We start from the raw sequence: 16,705 nt of genomic DNA on the forward strand, positions 1-16,705 counted from the left end.
CTTTAGAAATTGGAAATGCACTCAACACTTCTGCTTGCAGTCGTCTGTCATTGAAGGGCACATATGGGGTATTTAAGCTGTCATCACTGCAGCCTTGTTAACGGAAAGTCCTCGGTTCGTCATCTGCTTGGTCCCGTTCATGATGGCTTGATCTGCAAACTGACGTGGAAGTTCTGGGTGGTCTCTGAAGGTCGCCGGCATACAGGCGCGTTCTGGACGATTCCTAATCCTGGAGATTAAGACACACAGCGCGTTCTGATCGGCTCCTCGCGAGTTCGATGGACGCTCACATACACTTGGACAAACGAAAACAGTGGTTAGTGTAATACTGTTTGTATGTATTCAAAATTAATTATTAATGATAGATCCACTCATTAACGCGAGTAGTCTACCAAAGCAGCGAATAAGTGCCTGGAAATCGCTACTTCTTTCTCCTTACTTGTCACACGGCACTAGTCAAGAATATGTGTTTTCTATGTGAGCACTACTTGTTTAACTGGACGGCACTCCCCGGCTTAATCTACCATTTCCTATTGTCTCGTATGACGTCTCTCAACACTATAATTTTCTTGATTGTGACAGGTCTCATTTACGTAAGAGTGATTCGTCGGAAGCTTGACCCGTTCTTTAAATATATTCATGTGATCCGCCACTGTTTGATAACAGTCTGCCCTCCCATAATATGCGAATATGTAAATATGAGAAATACAAGCACCTACACTCGCACACCACAATCCTTCTGTCGTCCTGTACGATCGGATTACATTCCACGTAGAACTGTCTGATATAAACAAACTTCACTTGAACATTACTCTTCAAATTTGAATAGCACCTACTATTCTCCAATACCACTGCACAACTCTTGGTGTACCATGAACTATGAAGATTGCTCCGAATACACAAACGAGTGAATGACGAGTCGTCAATGAATGAGTGCAGAGCCTAGCCTGGCCATTTCTTTTATAGGGAGCTGGTCCTTTGGCAGTGGAAGTTGTAAACCCCTGTTCTCCGAGATGGCGTGGCACCATTCGTATCCCGGGCTGGACGAAAAATGTTTATTATGACACCATTTGTCTTAGAATGCCGCGGAAAATGGCATATTGTATTAACTGGGTCTCATAACATGGCTTTGGCGTGGTGGTGAATGGTTACAGTAAGTTATTCCAATCCCTAACTCCCCTTCCTAAAAACAAATATTTGCCTCAATTTGTTCTCTTAAATTCCAGCTTTATCTGCATTTTGTGATCTTTCCTACTTTTAAAGACACCACTCAAACTTATTCTACTGATTTCATTCCATGCCATCTCTCCACTGACTGCTCGGACCATACCACTTAGTGGAGTAGCTCGTCTCCTTTCTCACAAGTCTTCCCTGCCCAAACTTTGCAACATCTTTGTAACGCTACTGATTTTGTCGGAAATCACGTAGAACAAATCGAGCTGCTCTTCCTTGGATTTTTTTTCCAGTTCTCTATTCAAGTAATCCTGGTGAGGGTCCCATACTCTAGTTGGGGTCTTACCAGAGGCTTATATGCCCTCTCCTTTACATCCTTACTACAACCCCTAAATACCCTCATAACCATGTGCAGAGACCTGTACCCTTTATTTGCAATCATATTTATGTGATGACCCCAATGAAGAACTTTCCTTATATTAACACCTAGGAACTTACAATCCCCAAAATAACCGTTCACCCCATCAATGCAGTAATTAAAACTGAGAGGACTTTTCCTATTTGTGAAACTCACAACCTGACTTTTAACCCCGTTTGTGTAAATAATTCAGCTCCCTTCCTGAAATTTGCTATTACTTGTCGGATTGAAATGAAATCACGCTGTAATGATACACACAAGCAAGTATGTTACATATACATATGCCGTAAGTCAATAAGAGTACACAAAGACTAAGTCTGCAGTCCGTACCAAAGTCGTAACAAGACAAGGTTAGGTTAGGTTGATAAAGTAATTCCGTCCCCTTTCATCTATGTATATAAAATAAGAGTTTTGTCTGTACATTGCTCAAAATTTAAAAAAGGATGATATTTCTGTATCAGTCATGTCCATAGTAACAAAATATTACATTTTTTAATTTTCCGTAATTTCTGTCTGTCTGTCTATCTGTCTGTCTGTATGTATACGCATCACGAGAAAACGGCTGAAGAGAATTTAATGAAAATCGGTATGTAAAGTCCGGGAATAAGTCGCTACAATCTAGGCCATAAACAATCTTTCTCACACTGAGAGAAATGGTAGTTTAGGGGAAGGCCTAAAATTTAATTCTCAAATATTTATGTTATTAGTGTTTTTTTTTGCTAGGGGCTTTACGTCGCACCGACACAGATAGGTCTTATGGCGACGATGTGATAGGAAAGGCCTAGGAGTTGGAAGGAAGCGGCCGTGGCCTTAATTAAGGTACAGCCCCAGCATTTGCCTGGTGTGAAAATGGGAAACCACGGAAAACCATCTTCAGGGCTGCCGATAGTGGGATTCGAACCTACTATCTCCCGGATGCAAGCTCACAGCCGCGCGCCCCTACGCGCACGGCCAACTCGCCCGGTATTAGTGGTTCTATCTTAATGAAAACCGGTATGTAAAGTTCTAAAATAAGTCTCTACAATATTAACTATAAATAATCTTATCCATTCTGAAAGAAATGGTAGTTTAGGGGAAGGCCTAAAATTTTATTCGCAGATATTTATGTTATTAGTGGACCTATCTTAATAAAAATAGGTATGCAAAGTAGGCGAATAAATCGCTACAATCTACGCCATAAATAATCTGATAAAAATTGTAGTTTAGGGGAAGGCCTAAAATTTAATTCTCAAATATTTGTTATTAGTTGTCGCATCCTAAATAAAATCGGTATGGAAAGTCGGGGAATAAGTCGCTACAATCTCGGCCATAAATATATTCACGCTTAGCGAAATGGTAGTTTAGGGGAAGGCCCAAAAATAATTCTCGAATATTTGTGTTATTAGTGGTCTTATTGACAATTACTATATAAATAAAGTTACATAGTATTAAATTTCCGATCATTTATGTCTTACACATTTTGGCCGTACCGGCTATAACGGAGATATTCATGAATATGGATTTTTGTTGCTAAGATCATATCAGCGTCGTCACGAGAAAATCGGTAAACAAAATTTAATGAAAATCGGTATGTAAAGTCGGGGAATAAGGAACTACAGTCTACGCTATAATTAATTTTATAAGACGGCCTTATATTACAGAATCGTAAGAAAACTGAATGTTAAGGCCTACAATACAGACAGCTCATAACGTTGATCAACAATAACATTACATTGACCATTGTTTATTGTGATTTGCTTTGTGTCGCTATTGCCATTCATCTCCGATTTCTGACGACTTCAGGTACGAAAACCACAAAGACAGTCTTTCTGAGAATCCCGTAGCGAAGCACGGGTACATCAGCTAGTTTCACATATACCCTCTATACTTATACTGGTGTTTTTAACACTACGGCAATGGCAGTACGTATCATCTAACAAGTCACGAAAAAAAATCATGACTACACAGTGCAAATCTGCAAGATTACAGCAAGACGTGGTATCGGCTAGTAGGGTCCCTAAACTGTATGTTTAGTGACAATGAATTGAACCCAACAGTTAGAATAATAACTATAAATTACTACCTTCGGTGTTAACAGGGGAGAAAGAGTATATGCACTTACATGGCAGGGACTATAGCTCGTGTGTGTCGTTGGTTCTTTCCCCAGCGACAACCGAGGCTATGTTGTCGGCCTCCCTCCTTGCTTCCCACAGCCCCGCACCCTCACTTCAGAAACTGAACCTCTTCGCTGGTTTGAAGAGCAACTGATCGTTTCTAGGTGGTTCACTCAACCTCTGAACATATAGATACAGTGTTGCCAGGTCTCCCGAAATTACAGTAGATCTCCCGATGTTGTTGCAACACACCAGAAAACGCGAAAAAAATCCCGAAATGTCTTCTAATCCAAAGTTAAGGAAAATTTATAATAATGGTTAATGGTACATAATAAATATATTTGTGCCGAACAACCCTTTCCTCGTCTCACTGCGTGACATTGTATCGATAACATCACTCGTTAGGTACTTCTCGGCATTCATTTTAGGCTCGAATTACGTAATCCCTTCCCTCTTATTGAACTCAAAACTCAGGCTTGACTGCATCATTCGAAGGGAAATCCCCGACACGCATATAGAATACAAAATCTGCGTCCTACTACAACTTCATAATTGATACACAATTTGTACGCCTAATGAATAACTACATCTACAGGAAAAGTGGGAAGAAGGAGAAGAAGAAGAAGAAGAAGAAGCATAGTGTGGCCAGATAGTACGGGTGAGTGAAATTGAATATTTTTCTCATAATAACTTCACATGACTATTGCATTCTTTAAGTTAGTTCTATTAGGCTGTAACATTTCAGTGCTCGAGAAATTACTGACAGTTTAATTTAAACTCCTGAAATGTTTACGTACAATCTTGATAAGCTGGAAGTAATACAAAATAAATGAATTCGAGCAGAGAAACAGTTTTTGGCTGGAACATGAAGGGTTTACTCTTTTGATGTGCCTTTTTCCTTTGGCATGAGATCGAACTGAACATCCCCCATGTTGCAAATTTCAAAACTAGGCCTACACAAAGAGCACAAAGACCCTTTAGTGTCATCACTTTCCACTCTCTGAAGCCAATTCCTATCTGAATTTATTGTTCTGTCCAACCAGTCATCGGAGTGGGGTATTTAGTGTACGGATCGACGTCGAAACGTCCTATTCCACTGACAAATGGATTGATCTTATCTTTTCCTTCTTTTAAATGCTTTCATTCCCCACCCTGAAGGGGTGGGGTGGGACACCTAGGTGGTAACGCCCTCTCTCTGGCCAAGAGATACGGGCGGCTTGGGGAGATGTGATGAAAGAAGGAGGTGGGTGAAGGATATGAAGAGTTAGGAGATGGGAGAGGAAGGGTGCCTATTCCCTAAAGGGAATCAACATCCATATCATCTGATGGTCAAGCAGGCATCAATTTTTAATGAGACAAAGTCTCTGATAGTGCATTGGCACTGTCGGTGGCTACAATTAGCCTATACAGTGGCCTCCACGGTATGCACTAACCAGCGTCTTGGGTGTGCTAGGTACCAACTGATGAGCCCAGCCTAGCACACGGGAGCGAAACGCTGGCAATCAGGAATGATTTAGCTGGAAAATGCCCAATAACGGACCATTTATATTGCCTATGTTTAAGTATTGTAAATTGCTTTATTTATTTCATCTATGAAGTTACAAAAGTACAAGACTGGTTGTGGCATGTTACAAAAGGTAATTCACTGCGTTACAGGCATGTGTGAAACCATGATGGGGTGCGGAGAAGATACAAATGCTGTGGGACAAATGAGGGGGTTGTGCGAGGGGCAACGTAATGGGCGAAGATGTGAAATAGACAAGAGAAGTTATGCAAGGATGTGAATAAGAGTTGAAGGAGGTTTGATGGGAGTGGTATTGGGGAAGAGAAACCGGGTGGAGGGTAAGAACGGATTTGTGGACTCGGTGGATGGCAAGAAGGAGCTGGCCGGGGACGGCGACGGGGTGTTATAGGGCGGTTAGAAGGTTGGGGAGAAGAGCGAGATGGGTTAATCTGATGACGGCGGCCTTGGAGACGGATACCGTTGGCGATGAGATGTTGGGGGTCGTCCGGAGTCGGTAGGTGGAGTCTCACGAGGTATGTAGGTCCTGAAGCGTTAAAAATCCGGATTGCTCTGCGAATTGGTGTTCCTGCCAGGCGGAGGTCCTGAGCGATGTCGTCTGTTGATAATAGCGGGTCCACGCCGCGGACGACGCAGGTGCAATCGAGCGGTGGTGGTGGCGATGATTGACGCGCTGTGTCGGTGGTAGTTTAAGCTGCTGGTGTTGGTTCTTGTTGTTGAATTGATGGGGTAGGGATAGGAGGGGTGGGGGAAGTTGTCATTATAAGGGAAGGATGGGATATAACTGTAGTAGTGATGGGAGTTGTGAGGGAGTTGTAAACAGAGGAGGTTGTGATGGGGGTAATAGTGGTGGGTGTGGTAAATGTAATGGAAGGAAAGGACAAAGGATATGGCGGGGTGGGAGCGTGTGTACGGAGGTGGCGTGGTGGCGATAGTTAAATCAGCGGGTGCAGGAAAATCAGTCGAATAGTTAGGTAGTTGTACCAGAAGATCGCTCGGAGTGGTTTCCACTCGATGAAGACGTCGGCGGATATTCGCTCCAGTAGTTAGAAGGTTGTCACGGGCGGTTGAAGAGTTCAGATAGAGAAGTACGTCTGTTACTGGTACGGAGCCTTCGTAAAGCCGGCTTGCACAATAGACTCCAGTCTTGCGAAGGTCGGAGAGGATCGTCTCTTCGGAGATTGATGGCTGGACGTCCAGGACAACACAGATGAACATGTTGGGTAGGCCGACTTCTTACTTGGCGTCAGGCCGATATGCTTCATTGTGGCGGCTGGGTGCGAAGTTAAAGTTGCGGCGTCACTCGGCCATAAGTTGGGATGGTGTAGATGATTGCAGTCCACTTGTAGAGGATGTGCCTTGTTGAATTCTGATGCTCGTATCTTATTACCCCATGACTTTGTGTACATTCGGAGTGTTTGTTTACTATGTATTGCCTTATCGAGCTGGCTTTCGCCGCTAGACTACCATATGGCACACCAATACGCCACCTACGCTAAAATTGCGAAAGGGAAGGGAATTACGTTATCAACCTAACCTAACCTTGTTTTGTCACGATTTTGGTGCGGATTGCAGACTTAGCCTTTGAGTACTCTTATTGACCAATGTAACTAGAATACTAACTGACACTTGCCACATAACTGATTTCACAGTGCTCTCTACCAGCAATCACAGAGCCATCTGTTGTTGTGAATTCACAGTATGCCTGCATAGCTTCCACGCGACAAATAGCAGTTTGTGATCCGCTCACATATCTGCAAGAAAAGAATAGTTGCAATGAATTCTCCCCCAACCCTCGTAATGTAATGCAATGGCGTATGGCCTTTAGTGCCGGGAGTGTCCGGATCGCCAGATGCAGGTCTTTCGATTCGACGACCGTAGGCGACCTGCGAGTCGTGATGAGGATGACATGATGATGAAGACGACACATATACGCAGCCACCGAGCCAGCAGAATTAACCAATTATGGTTAAAATTCCCAACCCTGCCCGGAATCGAACCCGGGACCCCTGTGACCAAAGGCTAGCACGCTAACCTTTTAGCCATTGAACCGGACCCCAACCCTCGTATACAACAACCTACACAACTGTGCGTGTAACATGGTACATGTTACAGTTGATGGTGTTGATTGGGGACTGCTCACCCCCTGAGTCACGCATCCGCAAGCGAGGTATAGAAATGTGTTCAGTAAAACCTCGTGTGTTTCAGTGTACGACGCCTCTACGAAGCTGCCCGATGGACTACTCGTGGGGAATTTGATTCAACTGGGCAACTTTGACGAGTGCCTGGCCGTCAAGTGGACGGATGAAACTGATCCCGGGTCAAGATTTCTCGGCCAGTACTGCTTGGCGGGTGTGACTCTAGCTGGTGGCAATCAGTCGGTGGCTACTAACAGTACCAAGGTGAGTCCTTGCAGTAGTAATATTTGTAGTTATTTTAAAAATTTCACATCCAAAATAAACTGGTTAAATTACAAGGAACTCACTGTGTTAAACAAGACAGATTTTGAATGTCAAATGGCGAACTCACCAGGAACTCGGACAAGATAATTTGGCATCCCTAATAAGCTGGTAAACTTACAAAGAACTCAATGTTGTAGACAAGACAGACTTGAATTCCTAATAAGCCAGTAAACTTACCAAGAAATCAATGTTTTAGATAAGACAGAGTTGGATCACTAACAAACAGTTGAACTTACCAGGAACTCAATGTTTTAGATAAGACAGAGTTGGATCCCTAATAAACAGTTGAACTTACCAGGAACTCATGTTTTAGATAAGACAGAGTTGGATCCCTAATAAACAGTTGAACTTACCAGGAACTCAATGTTTTAGATAAGACAGATTTGGATCCCTAATAAACAGTTGAACTTACCAGGAACTCATGTTTTAGATAAGACAGAGTTGGATCCCTAATAAACTGGTGAACTTACCAAGAACTCAATGTTTTATATAAGACAGATTTGGATCCCTAATAAACAGTTCAACTTACCAAGAACTCAATGTTTTAGATAAGACAGATTTGGATCCCTAATAAACAGTTGAACTTACCAGAAACTCAATGTTTTAGATAAGACAGAGTTGGATCCCTAATAAACAGTTGAACTTACCAGAAACTCAATGTTTTAGATAAGACAGAGTTGGATCCCTAATAAACAGTTGAACTTACCAGAAACTCAATGTTTTAGATAAGACAGATTTGGATCCCTAATAAACAGTTGAACTTACCAGAAACTCAATGTTTTAGACAAGGCAGAGTTGAACCCTAATAAACAGTTGAACTTACCAGAAACTCAATGTTTTAGACAAGGCAGAGTTGGATCCCTAATAAACAGTTGAACTTACCAGGAACTCAATGTTTTAGATAAGACAGATTTGGATCCCTAATAAACAGTTGAACTTACCAGGAACTCAATGTTTCAGACAAGGCAGAGTTGGATCACTAACAAACAGCTGAACTTACCAGGAACTCAATGTTTCAGACAAGGCAGAGTTGGATCACTAACAAACAGTTGAACTTACCAGGAACTCAATGTTTCAGACAAGGCAGAGTTGGATCCCTAATAAACTGCTTAACTTACAAGTAACTCAATGTGTTAGACAAGGTTTGGCATCCCTAATAAACTGGTGAATTCACCAGGAACTGGCTGTTTTATATAAGGCAGATATGGCATCCCTAATAAACTAGTAAAATTACAAATTCAGTGTGTTTGAAAAGTCAGATGGAATGCCAAATTGTGAACTTACCAGGAACTCGTGTTAGAGAAGACTGATTTAGCATCCCATATAAACTGATTAACTTACAAAGAACTAATTGTGTTAGACAAGGCAGATTTGGATCCCTAACAAACTGGTGAACTTACAAAGAACTAATTGTGTTAGACAAGACAGATTTGGCATCCTAAATAACTGATGAACTTACAGGGAGTAATTTGTGTTAAAAGGTTGATTTGGCATCTAGCTATCCATTAGGTACGTTTTCATCATTAATCCGACGGTGTGGCTTCTCTGAAACTCACCTAGCTTGTCGAATGTGCCGCCGAGCCACGCTACCTGTTCACTCAGTGGCTCACTCTGTTTCTAAGGCCTTATTCAGTATCTTGCATCTTTGAATGAGGGGCATTGAGTCCAAATGGGCCACATAGTTGCCTATGAGGATACTGTCTCGCATACTCGCGCGATTAGTTCAAAGTGCAATTTTATTTTGCAAATGAGTGGATTTGATCGGTCGGTGAGAGCGACTGAAGAAGTGATTACGCAGAAAATGAGAAGTGGCGCATAGAGAATATCAAGCCTAATAATGCATCTGAAAAAAAGAAAATACACGAAGTTAGTGGATATTGATATGAAAACAAAGCACTGTATTTGGTATGCGGTTGAAAGAAATTAACTCTTTCAAATATCCAGGATCCTCAATATCTTCGAAGAACAAAATAAAGCAAGAAACTTAATCGAGGGTTACTGTTGGTGATATATGTTATTGTAGTCTAAGTATAATGGATGGTAAATCTGGAGGAAGGAGAAATGTAGGAAGATAAAGACTGAGGGGTGTAGAGCAAGACCTGAGAGAGCTGAAAATCTGGGGTTGGAGAAGGAGAAAATGAAAATCCACAGCCTGCTTCCAGTCATTCGACCTTGTCAGGAATGGAGTGAATGCAGCCCCCATCTAGCGGCGAGGATAGGAATTGTCAATCAATCAATCGCTACTGATCTGCATTTAGGGCAGTCGCTCAGGTGGCAGATTCCCTATCTGTTGTTTTTCTAGCATTTTCTGAAATGATCGCAAAGAAATTGGAAAATTATTGAACATTTCCCTTGGTAAGTTGTTCCAATCCCTAACTTCCCTTCCTATAAACGAATATTTGCCCCAATTTGTCCTCTTGAATTCCAACTTTATCTTCATATTGTGATCTTTTCTACTTTTAAAGACACCACTCAAACTTATTCGTCTACTGATGTCCTCCCACGCCATCTCTCCACTGACAGCTCGGAGCATACCACTTAGTCGAGCAGCTCGTCTCCTTTCTCCCAAGTCTTTCCAGCCCAAACTTTGCAACATTTTTGTAACGCTACTCTTTTGTCAGAAATCACCCAGAACAAATCGAGCTGCTTTTCCTTGGATTTTTTCCAGTTGTTGAATCAAGTGATCCTGGTGAGGGTCCCATGCACTGCAACCATACTCTAATTGGGGTCTTACAAGAGATTTATATGCCCTCTCCTTTACATCCTTACTACAACCCCTAAATACCCTCATAACCATGTGCAGAGATCTGTACCCTTTATTAACAAACATATTTATGTGATTACCCCAATGAAGGCCTTTTCTTATATTAACACCTAGGTACTTACAATGGTCCCCAAAAGGAACTTTTTTTCGTCGCCATAAGACCTATCTGTGTCGGTGCGACGTAAAGCCCCTAGCAAAAAAAAAAAAAGGAACTTTCACCCCATCAACACAGTAATTAAAACTGAGAGGACTTTTCCTATTTGTGAAACTCACAACCTGACTTTTAACCCCGTTTATCATCATACCATTGCCCACCATCCATCTCACAACACTATCGAGGTCACCCTGCAACCGCTCACAATCTTGTAACTTATTTATTACTCTGTACAAAATAACATCATCTGAAAATAGCCTTATCTCTGATTCCACTTCTTTACACATATCATTGATATATATAAGAAAACATAAAGGTCCAATAATACTGCCTTGAGGAATTCCCCTCTTAATTATTACAGGGTCAGATAAAGCTTGTCCCACTCCTCTTGTGCAATGATTAATGGCCGACAGATTAAATGATGTTGGAGAATGTACCGGAGTACCCGGAGAAAAATCTTAATAACTTCGAAGAATTAAATAAAGCGTGAAATTTAATCAAGGATCACTGTTGGTGATATATGTTATTGTAGTATAAGTATAATGGGTGGTAAATCTGGAGGAAGGAGACAAGTAAGAAGATCAAGACTGGGATGAATGGAGGGTGCAGAACAAGACCTTAAAGATCTGAAAATTCGGGGCTGGAGAAGGAGAACGAACGATTATCTTAAAGTAAGTCGAGGCCATCTGAAGGCCTTAGAGCTAAGCATTAAGTGAGTATATCAGTGGTTGTTTAGCGATATCTGGCGAGAACTAGTGCAGCTGTCTACTTGCATAACAATTATAGTCCTTTCCCCCGACAGGTGATAGCGCAATTTCTTATGACGCCACTATATTCTGTCCTTGAAATAATTAACAGTTAAACTAAGTAAGCTTTACCTTGTAAGTCCTTCAATACGGCTTACTAATCGTGTAAGAGCGATGTTCTTACGGATATAAAAATATGACAGAAATGAATTGTTCAGATTACATTCATTCAATGAATTGATCATACTAAAAATAATACAGATGCACAGATGAAATTATTATTTACTAGCTGTAGTAACCGGCGTTACCCGGGTAGCTTCTGAATGTTTACCTTTAGTATTTGTACTACCAGTTAGTTAAGTGTGAGGTACATGGTTATTGAATAATTTTTGAGATGTTGATTTTACGACCTATTATGTAATTTTAGAGTTATTTAGATGTATCTCATTTCAAGTTTTAGATTATTTAATTTTCGAGTAAACTTTGTCCTTGTGGAAGCTAGAATTGACTGGGAAGTATTTGATTCCTTCAAAAAAAAAAAGGTAATAATTATATGCATTTACCCGTCGCACTATACATATGACGTACACGATTTCAGGTTCATTGAGACTGTCCCAATCAGCCTATTGACCCCCAAAGCAGTGGATTCAACACTAATCTCGGTCATCTTATGCTGTATACTTTAAGCCCTTCTCAGCTCCTGTCTCAATGGAGACTGAACGTGGACTTAAACGTTATCAAGAGCGTTACAGTTCGTATCAGAGACACATAAACAATGAACTTCGACATTAATATTGGTTATTTTCCATTACTTTTGCACGTCAGCCCCTCTCATTCCCCACCCCCAGCGGAGGCTGTGATTATTCATCTCCATAGTATTTTTTGTAAGATGGTGAATCATATGTGTACCAAGTTTCGTTGAGAGCAGTTTTCGAACATACCCACAAACAGTACAGTATATGCATAATATTCGTCATATTTACATTCATTTTCACCCCTTCTCAACCTCCATACTGATTGCGGCTGAAGTATGACTTAACCATCTAGAGTGTCAATCTGTGACATCGTAAAGAACGTATTCGACATTAATATCAGTAAAAAATCGTTTATTTTTATATTTCACCATCTCCTCTATGTGTGCTAGGGGTGTTTTACCCCAACAGTATTCTTTTCGGATAGTAAGTCATACGTGTACTAATTTTATATCCGGGCTATGCTGGATGAAAAATACATCCGTATTTTTGGTCATTTTTAACATTTTCTTTTTCACCCCTTCTAATATCCATGGCGATAGGGACTGAACAACGACATCCGGAGTGTCATTATTCATCTCAGCGACCTGTACACGAATATTTGTCGTTATCTATTATTTTTTATATTTCACCCTCTGAATTACTGACTGCCTTAGGAGAAACCAGCATGGCAAGGTTATTTCATTTAGTCTGCAAGATGTATGAGACAGGAGAAGTCCCATCAGATTTTCAGCAGAATGTTGTTATACCTATTCCCAAGAAAGCCGGTGCTGACAGGTGTGAAAATTACCGCACCATTAGTTTAGTATCTCATGCCTGCAAAATTTTAACACGTATTATTTACAGAAGAATGGAAAAACAAGTTGAAGCTGAGTTGGGAGAAGATCAATTTGGCTTCAGAAGAAATGTAGGAACACGTGAAGCTATCCTGACTTTACGTCTGATCTTAGAGGATCGAATCAAGAAGGACAAGCCCACGTACATGGCATTCGTAGATCTAGAAAAGGCATTCGATAATGTTGATTGGACCAAGCTATTTATGATTCTGAAGATGATAGGGATCAGATACCGAGAACGAAGAATTATCTACAATCTGTATAAAAATCAGTCTGCAGTGATAAGAATCGAGGGCTTTGAAAAAGAAGCAGCAATCCAGAAAGGAGTGAGGCAAGGCTGCAGTTTGTCCCCTCTCCTTTTCAATGTTTACATAGAACAGGCAGTAAAGGAAATCAAAGAGAAATTTGGAAAGGGAATCACAGTCCAAGGAGAGGAAATCAAAACCTTGAGATTTGCCGATGATATTGTTATTTTATCTGAGACTGCAGAAGATCTCGAGAAGTTGCTGAATGGTATGGATGAAGTCTTGGGTAAGGAGTACAAGATGAAAATAAATAAGTCCAAAACAAAAGTAATGGAGTGCAGTCGAACGAAGGCAGGTGATGCAGGAAATATTAGATTAGGAAATGAAGTCTTAAAGGAAGTAGATGAATATTGTTACTTGGGTAGTAAAATAACTAACGATGGCAGAAGTAAGGAGGACATAAAATGCAGACTAGCACAAGCAAGGAAGAGCTTTCTTAAGAAAAGAAATTTGCTCACTTCAAACATTGATATCGGAATTAGAAAGATGTTTTTGAAGACTTTCGTGTGGAGCGTGGCATTGTATGGAAGTGAAACATGGATGATAACTGGCTCAGAAAGAAAGAGAATAGAAGCTTTTGAAATGTGGTGTTACAGAAGAATGCTGAAGGTGAGATGGATAGATCGAATCACGAATGAAGAGATACTGAATCGAATCGGTGAGAGGAGATCGATTTGGCTAAATTTGACGAGAAGAAGAGATAGAATGATAGGACACATCTTAAGACACCCAGGACTTGTTCAGTTGGTTTTTGAAGGAAGTGTAGGGGGTAAGAACGGTAGGGGTAGACCAAGATATGAATATGACAAGCAGATTAGAGCAGATGTAGGATGCAATAGTTACGTAGAAATGAAAAGGTTAGCACAGGATAGGGTGGCATGGAGAGCTGCATCAAACCAGTCTATGGACTGATGACTCAAACAACAACAACATTTCACCCGTCTTTCTGTGTTTTTTATAATTCACCCTCGCCCCTAGGGGTGCTAGGTGTATCTGACCCCCACAGCATACCTGCCAATCCTTCTGATTTACCCGGAAACTTCCCGGTTTTTAACTCGTCTTCCGATTTTCCTATTTATTTTTACTTCTTCCGGTTTTTGACTAATATAACCTCTAGTACGGCCAATACTCTTCCCCTACGATAAAGGATAAATTCTTATGTGCTTGTAAAATTTACGAAACTTCGTTTTCAAGCATGAGTGTTTCGTCCGTCGCCTTCGTGTATCTTGGTTCCCGCTCACCACAGCAGCGTGTGCGCTTGATACAGCTGGGGATTCGGATTCGGAGCGGCGTTCGTCCTGCAAGCAAGAGGCTAGCGCGCTCTAACGACTCAGTTAATCGGGACGAAAGAATTACTTTGTTATTGTGTTGTTCGCGCGCTGATAACATCGTTTCTGTGCGTAGTTTCGTCGGAGTTGTAGGCCATATGTTTTTTCTTGTATTTCTCTGCTTTCCCCCTCTGTCAAAATCGTATGTTAATAATGTAAGGGGCATATTGAATTGTTTTGTATGTGGTAGTTTCGCGTATTTAAGTGCATAATTTTAATGAGTTGATGTTTTTAACGGGGTTGTGTCGGTGACAGTTTCTGGCATTTTCTTTTCTCGTTATGGCAAAAAAATATGACAAACGTTATCTCCAAGTGTTCAGAGATACCTATAAATTTCCGTTCATTTTACCGTCTGATAAAGGAAACTAGCGTATTTACTCGCGTAATTAACGCCCTTGCATAATTTATGCATCCCAATATTTTTGGGTCCAAAGTGGAGAAAAAGAAATGTTCACGTATATGACGCACCCACAACTTCGAACATCCAACACTCAGCTCCGGATGAGTTTCGAAATAAGGATGTCAACTACTCAAGTACCGAGCTCGATAGCTGCAGTCGCTTAAGTGCGGCCACTATCCAGTATTCGGGAGATAGTAGGTTCGAACTCCACTGTCGGCAGCCCTGAAGATGATTTTCCGTGGTTTCCCATTTTCACACCAGGCAAATGCTGGGCCTGTACCCTAATTAAGGCCACGGCCGCTTCCTTCCCAGTCCTAGCTCTTTCCTGTCCCATCGTCGCCATAAGACATATCTGTGTCGGTGCGACGTAAAGCCAATAGCAAACACTACTCAAGTAGCAGGCTTCTGATTGCGAAAGTGGGCATTCCAAACACAGGGCAATGTGCTGTTATTAGCCGTCAGGAAATCCCACTGCACTAGTTTTACGAGTGTTTCGGGTACGGGACACTGCGATCTCAAAATTGTTTCAGTCCACAGTATTGGAGTAACACTGCACCATACAAACTCGCGGTGACCAGTTACGCCAGAACATACGGGAATAGTGCAGCGGGCAGCAAGTATTCAGTGTCCAAATGAAACATGCACTACCGCGGTAACAGAAGTGCACTTCAAGCGGCTAACAAGTCTCGCAAAGCATTTCGCGGACCAAAAAGCGGCAAGTTTCCGCAAGTAGAGGATTATCTGCTTAAATATATGATTTTATTACGCAATGTTGGATAAGCCGTTTCTCACGAAATGCTGTATTTTAAAGAATAGTCGCGCCACATGGAATCAGTGTCTCGGATTTGAAAGTTAGCCGAGGCTTGATTAATTTTATGAAGAGAAATGGACTTTATCTTCGACGAAGAACAACATTATGCCAAAAAATGACGAATGATTTCAACCATTTTCATCGCTTCGTGACTGAGAAGCGTAAAGTGAAGGAATATTTGATTTCCCTTATAGGAACCGCAGGTCAGACGCCAGTCAGTTTCCATATGCCACTAAGTCGAACAATCGATAAGAAAGGAACATACAGTGTTATCGTACGCGCTACCGGAAGCAAAAAACAACGATGAACCGGTACTCAATGCTTTCTGTAACAGCTGATGGCAGAAAGCTTGCACCTTACATTGTTCTAAAACGAAAAACAATGCCTAAAGCAAAATTTCCGCGAGTGATCCACGTTCGTATTCAAGAAAAAGGACGGATGGACACGTCACTCGTACAAGATTGGAAACGAACGGTTTGGGGTAGTGTAGTCCCTCCTTCGATGCCCGGCCCTTTTTCTCGTGTTGGACAGTTTTTTTGCCGGTATGTCATTCAGGTCGTATTTGTCAGCTCGTATGAGAAGAATATTTTCTAGAGTCGGTACTTCAAACCCACGTGTCTAACTTACCTGTTGTACCCTATTTGACTTTTCGGAAAAATTCTGACGCCGGAATTTTACGCCAAATGACGATAACCGCAAATGACTTGAACCAATTGTGTTTGTATTATATTTGATGTATCTTTGTAAATATCTGAATTCCTTGAATAATTTACGCATCCGAAGTTTTCGCCTGTATTTTTCGTCAAAAAAGTGCGTTAATTACGCGAGAAAATACGATATTATACATTTTGTTGTGTGTGTCGGTGTGACATAAATATTATTACTCGTATGCAAGTCTCATTTATGAGAGTGATTAGGTACAATTTCTTGTAACCATTTTT

At 41.2% G+C, this 16,705-nt stretch overlaps 1 protein-coding gene across 1 annotated transcript in view; it reads left to right on the forward strand.

Moving 5' to 3' along the window:
- The window catches only part of LOC136866546 (nose resistant to fluoxetine protein 6), a 155,734-nt gene that overhangs the window by 38,868 nt on the left and 100,161 nt on the right, over window positions 1-16,705 (forward strand). Inside the window, exon 2 of the mRNA XM_067143614.2 lies at window positions 7,415-7,608. Coding sequence (XP_066999715.2) covers window positions 7,415-7,608 — 194 coding nt within the window. The remainder of the gene's footprint in view (window positions 1-7,414; window positions 7,609-16,705) is intronic.

The sequence above is a fragment of the Anabrus simplex genome, chromosome 3, assembly GCF_040414725.1.
Source record: "Anabrus simplex isolate iqAnaSimp1 chromosome 3, ASM4041472v1, whole genome shotgun sequence".
Classification (NCBI taxonomy): domain Eukaryota; kingdom Metazoa; phylum Arthropoda; class Insecta; order Orthoptera; family Tettigoniidae; genus Anabrus; species Anabrus simplex.